The following is a 19,361-nucleotide window of genomic DNA, read 5'->3' as shown; positions in this document are numbered from 1 at the left end:
ATTTCTACCGTGAAACAGCAATGCCTTTCGGTTTGAAGGGTCGGGTAGCCGTAGTAACTATACTGAGACCTTAGAACTTATATCTCAAGGTGGGTGGCGCATTTACGTTGTAGATGTCTATGGGCTCAAGTGACTACTTAACACCAGGTGGGCTGTGAGCTCGTCCAACCATGCTTACATGGTTTAAATTTTAAAGGTTAGGTAAGGTTAAAATTTTTAATTGCTTACAAGTAATTTTTTTTTACAAAAAACAGTAAAATCTCCTTATTAGCGCTACCTCCATTCGCGTTTTCACTATACGCGGATTAAAAAAAATGCGCCCCATTTCCTATATTCGCGGCTAAAGGTTTCTTTATTCGTGGAATTAATCGACACATACACATTGATAAAAACGATACCAATAAGTACGTATCCAAACGAATATCCTTTGTAAGCGCGCTTTTTCAAATTCACGGTTTCTGTATTGGCGGCATATTTGAGTCGACTATTATCAAAGCCGGCAATGTGACTTTTGGACAATTATTGGTAAATCAGAAAAACGAATTATTGACTTTGTATTCCATTGGCAGTCACAAAACTCTTCTGAACGACATCTTAGATAAATAACCGTATTCTTTGAAGGAGACGATTATATTCAAATCAATCTGTATTGACATATCAATAACATTTTTTTGTCCAAATGCACAGATTGCCACCTTTGATAATAGACGACTCATTTATGGAACGTATATCTCGCGAATAAAGAGATTTTACTGTATAGCCTAATTTTTAATTAGCTAAGATGCTACAAGAGCGCTTGGACATAACAAAGTTTTTTTTACCTATTCGCTGGTAGCCTAAGAGGCTATTCCAGCTACGCCCGGACCGGTAGGTGAGCTCACGGGCTCTACCTGAGAGAATTTGCTAACACTAGCCCTAGCAAGAGCAGTGCATCGGGTAATCTACTACCGGATCGGAATCGCCACCCAGTGACAAGATCCGGCTAGAAACTCACTGGTCTCCATAACAAACGTGTTTGATACAATGACCGACAACTGATGATCACTATTTTCTCCAGGTACTCAATGCAAGTCCTCACCGAGTTCAGCATGAAACAGAACAGGTACTGGATCGACGTTGGTATTTTGTTCGGTGTTATATTTGCTGTGAGGATTTTAGCATATTATTCATTGAAAAGGGCGGTCAAATTATCTGCGTAGGTTCTTTTTAGCATTCGCAGAGTTAAATTGCGAAATGTTTTTCTTTTAAATTTCGGTGGTGAGGTCAAAATGCTCTTCTGATATAAAGTCGACATTCTCAGGCACAATGAAACTGTTCAGGCGTTGGATTTATAGGATTTTTTTTCCGCTTGAACAATGAAGTTACCATATCTAGTTGTTTAGGTATATGTTTATTGATTTTTAGAAAATAAAATTCGGAGACTGTATTAATAATTTGTTAAGTAAGTTAAGTGTGAATTGAATTAAGACGGTATATTGACAGTTAATATTGACAGTAATATTGACATGTCAATTGAATTGATTTAAGGCGGTACTTAATATTGACAGCTCTTTATGTATTAAATTCTTGCCAATCTGTCAGATGAATAGTCGTAATTGCCAACGTGGGGCAACACTATTTTTTTTTTAATAAGTAGAAAAAAAATGTAATAGATAGTAATAATTACATTAGGCTAACATAGGTTAAGTTTTATCACATTTGAACTAATAAATGAATCTTGTTACTTGAAAATAATAAAGATTGTGATTAAAAATATAATGAAAGCTATAGATAAATATTAAAGCTATAGACACATAACAGTTTTTTTTTATACGGTAGATAGGGCTGTGAACTACACGAAAAGATCAAAAAGTAAAAATCTCAAAAAGTGCACATAGCTGATTTTGGTTTGACAACGACGAAATGCTATAGAACCTTTGTCGACCAATTAACCGATGTTCTGTTGATCCAAACGGATAAGACGTCTTACTGGCATTCGCCCATATGACATGGTGAAGTCTTTTTCCCCTACCTAATCCCTGGTAGCCTAAAGGGATATTCAAGCTATGCACGGTTTGTTATTTGAGTTCACGGGGATCAACCTGAAAAGACTTGCTAACTTGCTAACTAGCTTAGTAAGATAAGTGCTAGGCTATCTCTACGACCGGATCGCAATCGCGACTCACTTAAAAGATCCGAAGAAGTTCTGAAAAAAAAAAAGTGATGTTGAATTTATTGATAACGCATTTTTGCGCACTGGGTTGGGTGCACGAGCCCATAACGAATGGTATGTGGTACCCCACTATAAATTCGATCTCATTCAACCTCTAATACCATAAAATAAAACTTTAAAACCTTAATCCGATTAATTAAAATGTATACATATATGACATATCATATATATAAGATAATTTGTAGGCAGGATTTCTTTCTTTTAGTATTAAACTAAATTAAAATCACATGTAATATTAATAACTAACTGTCTGTTTATTGAAATTTCATTAAAATATTATATATTCATGATATTTTAATCATTAATTTGTACAATAGTACAATGTTCCTCATTTTCTTCATCTCGTAAAGTATCAATTATTGACACAAGGAAGTAGTTCTGTGTTGCTACACAGGGTGTAGGTTAAATTAGATCGTGTTTTAGATAATAATTATTTTAATTTAAAACAAATCAAATGATTGGTGAAACCTCATTAGTCTAAGTTGAAATTTGTTAAGCACGATGCTTTAAGGGATGGCAAAAATAAAAGAGCTTTTGTTTTTTTCAAATTGTATATTTTATTTATTATCACAATGACGCTTACGTAAATATAAACCTTTGATGTTACAAATTTAAATAATACAGTTTACGACATTCTATCTACGATTTCTCAGCTCACAAAGATGGCTCACGGCCAAGAAGAAACATACATGTGTTTGTTCAGTCGCGCGTCACTACATTCCCGATCCCGCGAGCCGAATGGAAAGCAGTCGACGTCGCCCAAAACGCGTCATTTCGGATCCTCCCGATCCACTAACGGTGCTTTTACGTGCCTCAAGCACAGGTCATCGTTCTCGTCGAACCCGTCGCTTGCGTCACTTTAAGCCAATTTTTTATGCAGTTGGAACAGCGCCCCTAACGACAAACGTAGGTAAACAATCCCATTCAATACAAATATGAGCTAACTTTTACGCTATCGAGAACGTTAAAAAACTCGCACTAAGCACACTGATTTTCTCAGTGGATCGCGTTTCCGATCCGGTGGTAGATTCTGCGAAGCACGGCTCTTGCTAGGACTCGTGTTAGCAACGTCTAAGTTTGAGCCCCGTGAGCTCACCTACTATTTCGGCGAATCTAGAATAACCCCTCGAGGTTACTATAATAGGCGGGGGAAAAAACGCGTCATATTAAGTGTTTTTATTATCTATGGTCGCACGCACGCACGTGTCTATGCTTTCCACGGCCGCGTAAATTGCATTTCTATAACATGTGCGAAGTGATCTGGTATTAATTAAATAAATTCGGTTTTTAAAAGCACATTTGTACATTTGTATTTGTACTTTTTAAGAAGTCTCCGCTAGAGGTTTCCGTTTCTTTGTTTACATTCTAAAAGGCATTTATAATGTATAGAATGAATTATTTATAACAATTGTACTTATCAAACATTATTATTATGTTATTATATCAATAAACGAATCTGTGTTGTATTTACATTTTTGTAATTTATCGTTGCTACGATTCTACGCTTAGAAGCTATTTAAATGAGCTAAAGTCTGAACGTCTAAAGGCTAATAAGGCCCGTAATATCAAATTAAGATTAACAAAACGGATGAAGGAGCAAACTTGGTCTAAACAAGCCAAATAGCTGACATTTACCTTAGGGTACATAACATTTACTGACATTTACTTTGACACTCAAAACAGCTGTTCATTCCGAGCGGCCATTTTGAAAAGAACACTTTAAACTATGGAGGGTATAGGCAAAGAGAACCATCTCAGTATATTAAAAAGTGTCCACTGAAGGGCAGCAAATTAAGATGGCGCCATAGTAGCAAGTGAAAAGAATTTAAAAACAGCGCCATAAGCACATAGATTGTTTTTACGCTACCATGCGTAAGAGGTGTGCATCTCTGGTAAGTAGAGTGAGGGCCAGCTCCAACAGTATCCTGAGCATGATCGCAAGCAGGCTGGACTGTATATACATGGGTTGCTGTAGTGCCATCTCCCATGGGATGTTACGACAGTAATTCATTGTGATGTAAATATGACTACTAACATAGGTCTAAGTCTTATTAACAATTTATAGGAGTCATGGTTACTTGCAATAAAAACATTATTATTATAAGCTACCAAACTTCTGGTATATTCCGATTTGCACTGCGAGCACTGTAAGGTGTGACGTCAAATTAGTATACTGGGAAGCCGTTCCTTTACAGAACAGTATACTGTCATCGACGTTGTCATGTCGGTGTTTTCACTTCAGCAAAAACAATCATGTTTAAATTTAGTTTTGAAAATAGAATATTCAAGTTATTGTCAGTTGAATTAATCGCTAAAAGTAAGTATATTTTTTAATAAAAGAAAATATTGTTTTTCAAGCAATTTAATCTATAATAACTTAATAACCGTATTATTGAAATGATCACGCTAAAAGTGATGAAATGAAGATTTATGAAATCATGTATCATTCCTCCATTCCATTCATTCCCCCATTCCATTCATCATCATGTATCATCAATCATTCCTTAAATTACTGCGACTGTATACTGTCAGTCATTAACGTAGGTAACGAATAGCAGTGAGAGCACTGAACAGTGCTCGCAGTGTACATCGGATCGTAGCCTTCACTGCAATCCAACACATTTCACTCAGCTTAAAACTTCTATATACATGCTATTTCCCCTTGCTACACTAGCGCTACTTCGGTGAGTTTTCGAACTATAATTTGCTGTGTACAGATAGGCACTTTTTCAACTTGTCCCCTATACAAGATGGTGCTCCTTACCTCTACCCTCCATACTTTAAACCAAACTTAAGGTTTGTCGCAGCCATTAACGCTTAAACGTTTTTAAGCTATGAGATAGTTCAAACCCCGAAGATTAATTTAACTAGGATTGAAATTATAATTAATAAAATTGATCTTCAGTGACCGTTTACGTCTTCAATTTTAGTTTAACTACGTTTGATATTAAGGGCTTTAGACGAACCAGAGATACAGTTTAAGCCGTAAAAGTAGTTTTAATTAAATAACATAATATTTAAATTACACAGTATTTACTCGACAGGTTTTTTGTATTGAATCAATTAAGCATCAAAACAAATGAAAAAAAATTATATTTTTAAAACTTAAAAAAAAAAGAAAACATTACATTCTCATTAAAATTAAATTCTGTTTGATTTCCAGCCTTTTCATAGATTTTTTGACAGACCGTTCAATAATTACAATTTTCTAAATAATGACCTTAATATTATGCATTGAATGCATACGCCTTAAATAAATGCAAAATTTAACTCGATACAATAATATCAATATACAAATACTATATGGTAATATTTATTAAAACATGGTAAGTTTTATGTAGTTTTTTTTTTTATTGTCTAGAAGACAGTTGTATTTTTTTTTATTGTCTAATAGCTTAGATCTCCAGTAAAACAATTTTGCATCACAAAGCATCTAGTGAATTGCAAGTATATTTTTTTAATTTTTATAACTTCAACTGCAACTTAAAACTTGCTAGACAATGTAAAAAATACGATGTCTTTACTTACGTATATACCATACGAGCTACCAAATATATGCCGCTATATCATCACCATTGTCATCAATCCAACATTTAACTATCAAATTCTAATTTTCAAAAACCTACAGATTCTATTTTACTCACGTAAAATAATGGGTTTCTGGTTGTGGTGGTTTCCTTGGGCAGGAAGCAAGCGACTACCATTCCCACTGTAAACAAGACAATATTCATTATAAAAATCCATGAATGAGGCTGTTAGCCAAGTCTCGACGAGTCAGTACCCAGCTAACGCTTAGCAACTCAATACATTCGACAAACATTATGAATAAGTTCATTTTTACAATGTTCAAAGCATATTGTGACATTATTGATAAATAAAACAGGGAGTCTACAGCCTTCGATGTCGTAGATACGGCCTCACCGACCCTTCTGATCCATCCTCAGAGCTGATTGATAATACTAATAGCACCAACTAAAGCACAGGTCAGCGAACTCATCGAACTCGTAGAAAAGTTTGAAGTGTAATTATTATTATTATTATTATTATTGCTTAGATGGGTAGACGAACTCACAGCCCACCTGATGTTAAGTGGTTACTAGAGCCCGTAGACATCTACAACGTAAATGCGCCACCCACCTTGAGATATAAGTTCTAAGGTCTCAATATAGTTACAACGGCTACCTCCCACCCTTCAAACCGAAACGCATTACTGCTTCACGTCAGAAATAGGCGGGGTGGTGGTACCTACCCGTGCGGACTCACAAGAAGTCCTACCACCAGTAATTACGCAAATTATAATTTTGCGGGTTTGATTTTTATTACTCGATGTTATTCCTTCACCGTGGAAGTCAATCGTGAACACTTGTTAAGTACGTATTTCATTTGAAAAATTGGCACCCGCCTGCGGGATTCGAACGCCGTTCCATCGCTCGATACGAATGCACCGGACGTCTTATCCTTTAGGCCACGACGACTTCAAAACCATACCAAGAGTCCGCTGAGTTTCTCGTCTAATTCTCTTAGTGAGTGGCGATTCCCATCTGATGGCCTATTGCTATTAGGTTTCGATTCGGGCAGCTGTCATCAAACCTTTCCCTGCACGGCTGAACCCTCGAGTACGCGTATCCCTCCTGAACAAGTTACAAGGTGGCAATTCCAAAACTTTTCTGCCGTTAAGGGCGACCAGCTAATCTGGGTTTCAGTAGTAGCCGGAGCCCGCAAACCTCGCGATAAGAATGCCACCACCCACCTTGAGACACGAGGTCTAAGAATAGTAAAACGGCTGCCTCAACCCTTCAAACAGGAAATCATGTTTGTTTTGCTATAAACGACGATACGACCGTAAAGCTATACCCAAAAATTAAATTACTTCAATAATACATCTTCGCTTACCAAATACAAAAATGGACCAGCTTAAGAACGTGGCTCGACAGTGCTGCACTATTGTACTGTCCACTATATTGATACCGACCATCACCGTCATCCTAGCAAACATTGACCCCAGACTAGTGCTAAGACCTCTGTGAAACAACATTAAACATTAATCATTCGATTCTAAAACGACCTGCCCTTTGGAGCATTTTCAAAACGTTATGACCTTTTTCTATTGAGATTTTTAGAGTCCTTGGCTATAGGCAGTGACTTGTATTTACGTCTGGTGATCCTACAGTAACCACTGACTATGAACCAACTAAGCTGTACGACGATACGATGTCTATGCTTCTAAGGCAAAACTCCGCAATGTTTTCGGAATTAGATACGACTAACCTGTACAAATTGTATGATTGTATATCTTCTATGTCTATATATATAAAAAAATATTGCTGTTCGTTAGTCTCGCTAAAACTCGAGAACGGCTGGACCGATTTAGCTAATTTTGGTCTTGAATTATTTGTGGAAGTCCAGAAATGGTTTCAAAGGTAGATAAATATGAAAATGCTCGGCATTAAATAAAAATAACAATTTTGTTTTCTCTTTGATGTGTCCCCCGTCGGACGGATTCCTTTTGTTTGTTTTAAGTTTATTTTATACAAATGTTTAGGTGTTTTATTTATCGATTGAGGCACTACGAAGTCTGCTGGGTCAGCTAGTTAAAGATAAATTTCGGTGAAGCCGCATAACCTCTTGATATCATTGGGAGTAGATACAGAAAAAAAAAACAGTTAGATAGATGCGTCATTCGCTCGCTGTATCGCGTGACACGAGACCATTGAACTTTTTTTTGGACATGTCAGTTCATTCTCATTTGTATTACAACTTGAACAACCCAAAAAATTGTTGATATTTTCCGAACATAATGTTCATTGTTTTTGAGAACCATAGACCTACTTAAAACCAAATGTATCAATACATTTATAAATATCCGGATAATGAGTGATTCAACTTTGAAACTATTGATTGCTTTCAAGAAATGAGGAGTATTATAATAAAACGTAATGAATTTAAAATGAAAACGCAAAATAAATTTACGATTTTAAATTGCTATTTCATTACTTTACATTCCATTCATTACCCTCGATTATGGGTTAGTTTTACTGTATTCATGACCACGGTGAACGCACGGCTTACTGTTATAGGTAACAAAATTAAATGGATTCTAAGAAACAATAGAATCATCAGTCGCACAAAACGTAATCCGACAGACCCCGACAAATAAAACAAAAATCAATACATTTTAATTGAAAAGTTCTAGATCCGACATAGTTTTTAATAAAAATACATGTGGAAGAGTAGAGGCAAGGCGAATTATCTTAAATGGGAATCAAACTTTAATTCGGAAGCCCAAATAGAATTGCGCTACGACAAGTGGAATGATCTGAATTTAGCAGATATTTTTTTAATTGAACTAATTTTTGAATGACACTTTTTATACACAGAATTTGCGCTTCTTGCCTCTACTTTCCATGCAAATATACCAACCTGAATGACGTAGGATATACGTCAACAAAATAGGACGCGACGTTCCCAGCCGACAAGCCCACCAGCTGGATCAGTATGAACAGCAACAAGCTGATCACTGGCTGCTCAACTAGGTCCACCACGACAGTGCTCATGCCGGATATGAGCAAAGTACCAACGAGTACGCTCTTCCTCCACGATGTGATCATAGAGGCGATGTAGTTGATAATTGTGAAGAACAAACTGAACGCCATCCCAGAAAATATGGTGTTGTCGGCGATGACGTCATTGCATGTTTCCTGTCAATAGAAACGTAGTGTTTAAGAAAACGTAAACTTTATGTCTACTTACTTATGTATGTTTTTTACTGGTGGTAGGAGCTCTTGTGAGTCCGTGCGGGTAGGTACCACCGCCCTGCCTATTTCTGCCGTGAAGCAGTAATGCGTTTCGGTCTGAAGGGTAGGTTAGCCGTTGTAACTATACTGAGATCTTAGAACTTTTATCTCAAGGTGGGTGGCGCATTTACGTTGTAGATGTCTATGGGCTCCAGTAACCATTTAACACCAGGTGGGCTGTGAGCTCGTCCATCCATCTAAGCAACAACAAAAAAAACTTATGTATTATTTTCCAGATTAGTGGGCAATGTCTGTATACGTATAAAAATATGTGTATTAGTCTCTGGTTCCCATAGTACAGAGAATGCTCGTTTGGGGCCAAGTGCCCGTGTCTGACATAACGCCAGTGTCCCGCCTCAGCATTTATATTGTGATACCCATGAGCTATGTAAATTGCACGTTAAACAATAGCTCGTCAAAAGCGTGTTACGAAATTTAAGCAATGTGCCTTTGAGATTCCTACGCATATCGGATCTTCGAAAAACGGAATGCATAAGTGTTTGTTTGTTTATTTATGATCGATCGAAGATTTACAAATTAATTTGGAGGTCATCAGCGTGACGCGTTCTATTTGTACACACTTATAACAATAACGATTCTACCCCATTTCACCACTAATTCCGATGCTTTTTCACGAAATGTTTTTTTTTTGTTTGCCATTTTAATATTTTGTAGAAAACAATGCTCAAGGTTAACAATATAAAACATCCGTATAGTTTCTATACAACAAAACACAAAATACTACATCTTATAATCGATAAAATCGTGAATCGTTATTAAAATATATTCGAATACAGTAGGTAATCGATAACATATTTTTTTTGTGATTTTACAAAGTGCCCTAACTAACACATGTTTTTTTAAGTGTTTAATAACACATGTTTGTAAAATAACACATGTTTTTTTGAGTTCAAACATACGAAATAGTAGTTAATTAATATTTTAAAAAATATATACAATTTAAATCCACCATCAAAAATAATACATGAAATTAAACCGGTAGGCCGTTGTATTTATTAGTAAATAACACTTAGATTGAACGTGTCACTGTTGGTATTGCGATGATGTGTAACTACATACTCATTATCTTTGACGCCCACCTGTTTAAATATTCGTTAGGCATCTTACAAGTGAACTGATAAATTTAATAAAGTAACATGGCATAGTTTTTTTTTCTTTATCGCCTATAAATACAATCCTCTGATAGACTAGATATTAAATGCTTGTTTTGTTTAAGAAAGTAAAAAATAAAACTAAATTTGCTTCGATAATAGTTTGTTGGAAGTTATGGATAGGTTAATCGTGAATAATGAAAAATACGATCAGTTTACATTTAATCAAGCATATAGGATATGCGATATCGATAAATAAAAGATCTAAACTTTTGTATAAAATAAACTTAAAACAAACAAAAGGAATCCGTCCGACGGGGGACACATAAAAGGGAAAACAACATTGTTATTTTTATTTAATTCCGAGCATTTTTATATCTTCTTTCTACCTTTTAAACCTTCTCTGGACTTCCACAAATAATTCAAGACCAAAATTAGCCAAATCGGTCCAGCCGTTTTCGAGTTATAACGATACTAACGAACAGCAATTCATTTTTATATATTAAAGATGAGGCCTGTGCTTCTTTTTCCACGCATGGAATTTGTTTTTTGTAGGCATGACCGTAGTGTTCGAGAAATTCTAACAAAAACGCTGAGTTATGACTGCAATCCACTTCAAAGCCATTAGAGCCAAATGTTGAAGTGACAAAATTATAAAACAAGCTAATCTGTTACTGGTGCAAAGTTTACTGGTGGTAGGACCTCTTGTGAGTCCGCATGGGTGGGTACCACCGCCCTGCCTATTTCTGCCGTGAAGCAGTAATGCGTTTCGGTTTGAGGGGTGGGGTAGCTGTTGTAACTATACTTGAGACCTTAGAACTTGTATCTCAAGGTGGGTGGCGCATTTACGCTGTGGGCTCCAGTAACCACTTAACACCAGGTGAGCTGTGAGCTCTTCCACACATCTAAGCAATAAAAATAAAAATAAAACTTACAAACTATGATTCAATTTTGTGCAGAGAATTCAACATAGTTTTTGTCAATCTTTAAATTTGTTTTTCAATAAGAAGACATGTATGTGGTGGAGCTGTTTTTTCCGTGCCTACCTATCAGCTGGTAGCCTAACCGATTATTCCAGCTACGCAGACATCTAGATGATCTCACGTACTCAACCTCTGTTAATTTGCTAACACTAGCCCTAGCAAGAGCAGTGCTTCGCAGAATCTATCATCATCATCATCATCAGCCTTTATCTTTTTTTTTATTCCCTTGTAGGCAGACGAGCATACGGCCCACCTGATGGTGAGTGGTTATCGTCGCCCATGGACTTCAGCAACGCCAGGGGCAGAGCCAAGCCGCTGCCTACCGCTTAATACTCCCCACAAGCCTCTTTTAAAGTAGGTAGGACATGTCATAGCGCTCGGGAAACACCGTGGAGGGAGCTCATTCCATAGCCGGATGGTACGTGGCAAAAAAGACCTCTGGAAACGCACTGTCGATGAACGGAGCGGTTTCAGATAATATGGATGAACTCTGCTCCGATGGCGGGAGGGGCGATGATAAAAAGGAGATCTGCCACTGCTGGACATAGGCCTTCCCCAATGCCTTCCACATAATGCGGTCCTCCGCTTTCCGCATCCAACGACTTTCCGCCGTGCGCACTAAGTCGTTGGTCCACCTGGTTGGAGGACGCCCCACGCTCCTGGTACCCAACCGTATATTATATATATCCATCTATCACCGGATCGGAATCGCGGCCCACTGAGAAAATTCGACCAGAAGCATGGATTGTGTCTATGAGTTAGTTCGCTTTCATTATTCTATGAATCGGTTCGCTATACAAAAATTAAGTCGGTCAATTAAAACACTTAATTCACTGACTGTTGCGTCTCCAATGCTCTTTAGAGATTTACAGAATCATCATATTATGTTTATTCGATTTTGATATTATAATACAGAGAAGTGTGATTGAAGTTAGCGGCCTGAAGATTCCTATTGCAAGCTAAGGCTCTTCGTAAGCAACGCTATACAAACCCCAAGTAATATAATCTTGTACGTGTGTTCTCCGTCTGTTAGTCTCTCTGTCGGTTTGTTCGTCACTCAAAATCATTTTTCTCGGGAACGGGTATTGAAAAGTATAAAGTTGTAATTAGTACAGAATCCTAAGATCCACGGTGGAAAGAAGTTTTAGTGATATCTTCGATCAACAATAGTAACTAGATAAAGGGACACGTACAAAATTAAAGCAAAAGCTGTTCGCGTGAATATACACATAAATAGCTACATTCGTTTACTAACAAACGGAGAAAAAAGTTTTGAAACAGTTTTAAGTTCAAACTAATTACAACTATGGCACCTTGTAATAAAGTCACAAATCTCCAAAACATTGTCTAATACTTACGATGTAATTTTGTTCAAAATTTAATATTATTTATTAGTTTAAAGCTTAAATTGTAGTTTATACTTCATGTACTTACCGAAAGTAAGATACTCCGGCCGTTAAATTGATTTTTCGGGTATTATTTTTGCAACTTTTGAATACACACTGCGAGAAGGGTTTACAAAGGATGTGTTTGAAGTGAACTAAACAAAATAAGAGCTCACATTTCAAGTGAGCCGTTATTTGACAAGACGGATTTTCTCCACCACCCGAAATCTAGTTACTATTGATGATCGAAGAGTAATCTCAAACTTCTCAATCAAAACAATTACAGCAAAACATTGTAAGGATTCCCTTTTTACTCACGAATACCGAAGCCCGAACAAAAAAAAACAATTTCATTTATTCTTACACACATTTCTAGAATGTAGATTAGAATGTATAGAAGGTATTTTGTTGTTTAAATGAGTGAAAAAGCTCCAGTCTAACTGGTGTTAATTGGTTACCCGAATACATAGACCTGAATAACGTAGATACTGCCACCTACCTTAATAAATGAGTTCTAAGTCTTAGTTTTACAGTACAACGGCTGCCCGACCCTCCAAACCGAAACACTACTTCATAGCGAAAATAGGCAGGGAGGTGGTTCCTACCCGAGCGGGCTCACAATATGCCCTACCACCTTTTTTTTATCTAAGTTGATAGCCTTGAGCGACTATTTCAGTGTAACCTTAACTAGTAGGTGAGCTCACGGGGCTCAAACCTGACGACGTTGCTAACACGAACCCTAGCAAGAGCCGTGCTTCGCAGAATCTACCACCGGATCGGAATCGCGACCCACTGAGAAGATCCGGCGAGAAACTCAGTGGGCTGTGTCTATGGGTGCGTACCACCAGTAATGTGTGAGTTTTGTGTAAATAACTATAGTAAATAATATGTGTATGTTTATATGTGACAATTACTTAGTAATCACACCTACCGTGACCTTGTCTACATCTTTTTTGTTTGTTTAACAGTGAACAGCTGATTGATGTATGAAGACCGCCAATGTATAGAAATGCATTAAGCATATTAGAGAAATAATGTTTGAATAATAGTAATTATAATGAGAATGAGTATATCAGAGGAAGTGTCAAAGTAGCCCCGGTAATTAACAAATTTAAAACCGGACGATTAGCGTGGTGTGGACATGTGATGCGAAGAGCGAAAACGCATGTGACTAGGAGATGTATGGAAATGGTAGTGCAAGGTAGAGGGGGAAGAGGTCGACCGAAGAAGACATAGATGGGGTGTGTGAATGACGATATGAGAGCGAGAGGAGTTAGTGGTGAGATGACGGCTGATAGAAGAGAATAGAAAATTCGCTATGCCGACCCCACCCAGTGATGGAGAAAAAGAAGAAGAATAGTAATTAGAAATTTTGAGTTCATTAATCTCTTACAGCAGCCGGCCTCAGTGTACCAAAGCACCGCTGTAGCCCTCGCGTATCGTAATTTCCGATCGTGTTACATTGCGCGCTCACAAAAAATATATTTACAAATATGACTCACTGACGCAAATCCGCGGTATCGTTTTCAGGAACGCCCACATTACTGTATCTTAAAATAATCCCAGTAAACAAAAACTATTTTCACGATCTTCGAACACAACTTCGTATCTACGCATATGAGTCGTCTATTATCAAAGGTGGCAATCTGTGCATTTGGACAAAAAAATTTTATTGATATTTCAATACAGATTGATTTGAATATAATCGTCTCCTTCAAAGAATACGGTTCAAAACCTGCATTAAATAAAGGTTAATACTTAACCTGTTATTTATCTAAGATGTCGTTCAGAAGAGTTTTGTGACTGCCAATGGAATACAAAGTCAATAATTCGTTTTTCTGATTTACCAATAATTGTCCAAAAGTGACATTGCCGGCTTTGATAATAGTCGACTCATATATACGTTCACTTAGAATTACTTACCCCTAAATGTACGTCCGCAGTGATGTTCGATGTTATTTTATCGCAGAAGCTCGCCGTGGCATTTGACGGCGCGTTGTAGAACGAGTTGACAATGGTCGGGAACCAAATGTAGAAAACGTTGTTACTGCAATAAGATTAAATCATCACAGTATGTCTCTCCTGTGCGTTCCGTTGCGTTTTTTTGACGCGACAACGTCTTATAATTCGATGGAGCCGGCTGCACGCACGAAAAAACATGACTCATGCGGCGTTACCTCGCTCTGAGGTGTACATGTTTTCGTCAAGTATGAAGTTCAGTGAAAAGTGAATGTGGTGTCAATCGTTTATAGCAACGATAATTGAAAAATGAAACCATTCCATCAGTAGTTTCTTATGACGTTGTCACGTTCAACTATCGTCAGTAAACCGACTTTACAGACAACCGATTTTTTTAAGCACGCCTTTTCCAACTTGCCTTTTAAGTATTTATGTAACTGATTGCTTCAACTTAATTGTAAACAGCTTCAAGGGGTTTGATCAACTTGAAAATTTGTACATATATCAAAGACAGATTAGCATCTCTCTTTCAGCCCACAGACGTCCACTGCTGGACATAGGCCGCTCCTAAACCTCGCTACAACGATCCGTCCTGCACTCTTTACATCCAGCAGATCCGTACGAGTCTCATTAGGCCGTCGGTCCTCGTTGTGGGTAACCTACCCACGCTACACCGATTAGCATACAATAATTATATTACTCTCACGTAAAATGCTGGCCAGAATAAAAACCTAGTAATATCTAGTTCGGCTTGCTGTTAAAGAGTGTTATTTTTATTTTTTAAGTTACATTTTATCTTTTACATCTCTAAATAATTTTTACCCTAATTTATGGCACCATTCTGGAAACAAGAGGTTCATATAAACTTCCACAAGTTCAATATTTTTCTGGTACAAACGCCACTTCCAGGAAAAAAAAATGTTCTCTCGATAAAATCTTAATATAGTGAAGAAGGGAGACCATAGTCTACTAGGCGATACACCTAAAGTGCTCTTATTCAGCAACCCAACTTTACCTTAATGGCTTAAGAAGGCTACAATTTTTTTTGTCATTTAATAAATAAAAACTGATTGTTGTATGGACTAGAATCCATAGGGATTCCCCTACTCTGGACTCTACAATGCTAACACCAATTAGATTGGAGATTGGAGGATTGAACTACGTAGGTATTTCATTTAAAAATAATTCTTTAGAAGCAACCAGTTCACTCACGTGCTAGTACAGACGGCTAGAAGAAAGAAAAGCTGTAGAGTCTTCATCAAATACGGTCTACTGAAGATGGGCGCCGTCTGCTGCCATAATGACTTCATAAAGGGCACCTTTCGTTCGTTTCCCGTATCCTTGGTAATGGTGAGTAGTGATTTCTGAAAGATTAATTCGTTTTAATAATTAATAACAAAAAAAAAAATCTTAAACACAAATCATTAAAAAGCAATAACATAGTTTCAATCTAATTGCAACAAAAATTACTATGAATTTCATAAATGAATATTTATCTATTTTTAATGACCGGGCGACTACAACTAATTGGTTTAGTAGGTAGCAATCTTACTTTAAGTGTAAATAAACTTAAACGAGTTATTTAATTCCAAAGTTACCATAATAATTAATATAAAGTCTAAACTAATGGAATAATTCCACAAAATAAAGAAGGAGCTCTGGATTTTTATTCGTGAAATAAAAATGTATACCACGCAATGTAACACAATTATTAATTTGAGGCGCCGCTTTAACGAACTCAGTTCTAAAGTTCGTGGCATATTTATTGAATTAAAAGACAAGTACCTACATACATACATATGTTGAGATTAGTAAATATTGCTTGGTACTGCTTATCTAAGTAAATGATCACCTATATTATAATTATCCATCCAAACATTTTCTAAGATAAACTTTTATGAACTTCGAACAGTAATTTAAACCTCTCGTCAGAAATAACTCCAAAAAGTTGCACTAAGCACCACAAGATCCACGTCGCGGTCCTTGAGGCCGTATCCTGTCTTCATAACCTCCAAGGCTTCGTCGACACGTCCTTTGGTCGCCAGAAACTTGGGGCTCTCGTGCAGGAAGAAGATCACGAAGCCTCCAACAGCCAGCATTACTGCCATGACCAGAGTCAGCAATCGCCAAGGACGGAATGTTATGGCCAACCAGGGTAGAGGTATTTCGAATTGTAGGCCCAATATTAAGTAGGCCAGTGCTGAAAAGTAAATTCCAGGTCATATTAGGATTTCCACAGGAGAAAATCGCCGGATCCCCACCCGCACGGCAGGTGGGGTATGTGAGAGTCGAACCTCACTAAAAACTCCTGCCGCTCACAGCCGGCGCCCTACCCCAGACCGGGTGGGAACACAGTCGGAGCTATTGAGACGGCGGGACAGGGCTTACGCAGAGCACATTACATCTATCCCGAGGTCATATTAGGATAGCAGACATTGGTGAAAGACAGTGGATGATTATTGGGAATTTTTTAATTATAATTCGTTCAATTAAAAAGTTCTAGTTAAGTTATAAATTATAGAGTTATAACACCACATCTCGAATGCGTCTATACGTGTTCGGTTGGCCTTTCTTATGGTCTACGTCTCTGCGCATAACGGAGGAATACTGGTGTGGTCACGAGGCGTATTTTTGTTTTTTTTTTTAGATATATATCATACACCTTTCAGCCCAGATCCGGTCGAGTTGGGGCATGGTGTTTTGGCCATACCGATGCGTCTTCTTATGTCAGGTTCGCACGAACCGTTGTTGGTAATTGTGGCTTCAAGATATACTAAATTGTCCACCACTTTCAAACCAAGTGCGCCGAAGGGTTGAGGGTGCCATTTTGGTCAATAACCACTATTTTAATCTTGGATTTGTAAAATTTGAGGCCCATTTCGTCGCTAATGCGTTCCATTGATTTTATTGCTAGCCATACATAAATTAAGTTTCAAACGGCCAGTACTGCAAAACGGCAATTTCATAGATAAAGATCTATTATTTAAATGGTATGTTTACATTCTCCATGTATTACCTATACTCTATGTAATTTTAAGTCTATACAATATAAATTGGAATGTTGCCTTAAATATCTCAAAATTTCCTTTTTTGAATTGTGATAAGCGGTGATGGAGGTCCCTTAATTTTAGTATAGACATGAGTTTAGAATGTTTTTTTTTATTGCTTAGGTGGGTGGACGAGCTCACAGCCCACCTGGTGTTAAGTGGTTACTGGAGCCCATAGACATCTGTACCAACTACATCTGTACCTGAATGTACCTACTACAAGTACATATGTATCGGGCTTTTTTATTCTTTTTTACTTTCTTCGTGTAGTACGAATAGTGAATGAGCAAATGAGCTCACGTCTTTCCGATGCTGACGGAGCTCATAAATACCTCAACGGGTACACTGCCTACTACACACCACACTACTACACAAAACGTCAAAAAACTTCTAAATTACATTGAAATAATTGTATAGTTTAAAACCAAGATGACATTTTGCTTTACTATTACAAAATCAACACAGTACTTATTATTACTGCGACCCAAATTTGAAATTATGAAAAAGAATTATTATTATTGGTGCTAGTGAATTTAGTATTTTTGCAATACTAGTGTATCCAATCGATTCTTTTTAATCTGAATCAAATTTATGCATAAAGGTCAACGGCGGATTTAACGCCTGAGGCATTCTCTACCAGTCAACCAAGGTAGGTGTAGAGAGTTCTGTGGTAGGTACATTCTCTCAATTTATAATTAAAAGACCTAAACTTTTGTATAAAATAAACTTAAAACAAACAAAAGGAATCCGTCCGATGGGGGACATATCAAAGGGAAAACAAAATTGTTATTTTTATTTAATTCCGAGCATTTTCATATTTATCTACCTTTTAAACCTTCTCTGGACTTTCACAAATAATTCAAGACCAAAATTAGCCAAATCGGTCCAGCCGTTTTCGAGTTTTAGCGAGACTAACGAACAGCAATTAATCACTACATAGTATAAAACAATGTCGCTTTCTCTGTCCCTATATCCCTATATATGCTTAAATCTTTAAAACTACGCAACGGATTTTGATGCGGTTTTATTTAACAGATAGAGTGATTGAAGAGGAAGGTTTATATGTATAATAACATCCATTAAATGGTGGAGAAATCAATAATAAATTACAGTTTCCGAAGCGAAGCGAGGGCGGGTCGCTAGTTTTTATATATATAGATTTTAGAACAACTTACCGTAGCAAATGAAATCAGATATTAGATTGAAACAGTTGAGGATTAACAGGTATCTAGTCCTGTTCCTCGTTCCCGTGCACTCCCCCAAATAAGTTATCGAAAGCGTTATTGAAGCTGTGGAACTGAAATGCACAATACAAGAAACTGAAACAACAAAATTATATTATGGAAAATTAGTTTTTTTGTGTGTCCTACCTAAGCTGGTAAACTAAGGGGTTATGCCGGCATAACCGGGCGAGTTATTTCCATGATGACCTGGAGCTTGATTCAGTCAGTAAGTATATACAGTCGGCACCATTGCGCCACTTTGAGAAGGCAGCACGACACGATAACCCTCTTGTCGTGGTCGCCAGAAATTACATACCCGATCCTGTGGACCGAATGGTAAACAGTCGACGTCGCCCTAAGAACGTCATTACGAATCCTCCCGATTCATTAACGGTGCTTTTAGGTACCACAAGCACCGGTCACCGTCCTCGCCGAATCCGACTCTTGCGACGAAGGGCTCGACGAGTAAATTAACCCATAGACACAGCCTACTGAGTTTCACGCCGGATCATCTCAGTGGGTCGAGTTTCCGATCCGGTGGTAGATTGTGCGAAGCACTGCTCTTGCTAGGGCCAGTGTTAGCAACACTTCCGTTTGAGCCCCGTGAGCTCACCTACACGCAGACCTACAGGGTGAAGCTGAAATA

At 37.5% G+C, this 19,361-nt stretch overlaps 2 protein-coding genes and 1 long non-coding RNA gene across 6 annotated transcripts in view; 2 read left to right on the top strand and 1 right to left on the bottom strand.

Annotated features, from left to right (window-relative positions):
- Positions 1 to 2,760, top strand: part of LOC105841683 (ATP-binding cassette sub-family G member 4) — a 75,485-nt gene extending 72,725 nt beyond the window's left edge. The window contains exon 12 of the mRNA XM_012690708.4: positions 1,058 to 2,760. Coding sequence (XP_012546162.1) covers positions 1,058 to 1,199 — 142 coding nt within the window. The 3' untranslated portion in view covers positions 1,200 to 2,760. The remainder of the gene's footprint in view (positions 1 to 1,057) is intronic.
- The window catches only part of LOC101736269 (synaptic vesicle glycoprotein 2C), a 35,181-nt gene continuing 18,564 nt past the window's right edge, over positions 2,745 to 19,361 (bottom strand). For all 4 annotated transcript variants that reach the window (XM_004926516.5, XM_012690710.4, XM_012690709.4 and 1 more), the window contains 7 exons: positions 18,668 to 18,789; positions 16,407 to 16,645; positions 15,658 to 15,809; positions 14,410 to 14,533; positions 8,633 to 8,910; positions 7,106 to 7,233; positions 2,745 to 5,921 (listed from right to left, as the gene is read on the bottom strand). In XM_004926516.5, the coding sequence (XP_004926573.1) occupies positions 5,827 to 5,921; positions 7,106 to 7,233; positions 8,633 to 8,910; positions 14,410 to 14,533; positions 15,658 to 15,809; positions 16,407 to 16,645; positions 18,668 to 18,789 (1,138 nt within the window). In that variant the 3' untranslated portion in view covers positions 2,745 to 5,826. The remainder of the gene's footprint in view (positions 5,922 to 7,105; positions 7,234 to 8,632; positions 8,911 to 14,409; positions 14,534 to 15,657; positions 15,810 to 16,406; positions 16,646 to 18,667; positions 18,790 to 19,361) is intronic.
- Positions 14,586 to 19,361, top strand: part of LOC134199874 (uncharacterized) — a 141,760-nt gene continuing 136,984 nt past the window's right edge. The window contains exon 1 of the long non-coding RNA XR_009974534.1: positions 14,586 to 14,674. This is a non-coding gene — a long non-coding RNA (uncharacterized LOC134199874). The remainder of the gene's footprint in view (positions 14,675 to 19,361) is intronic.

This window comes from Bombyx mori, chromosome 12 (assembly GCF_030269925.1).
Source record: "Bombyx mori chromosome 12, ASM3026992v2".
NCBI classification, from domain to species: domain Eukaryota; kingdom Metazoa; phylum Arthropoda; class Insecta; order Lepidoptera; family Bombycidae; genus Bombyx; species Bombyx mori.
The sequence above is the reverse complement of the archived record's forward strand: the minus strand, read 5'-3'. Positions and strand labels throughout refer to the sequence as shown.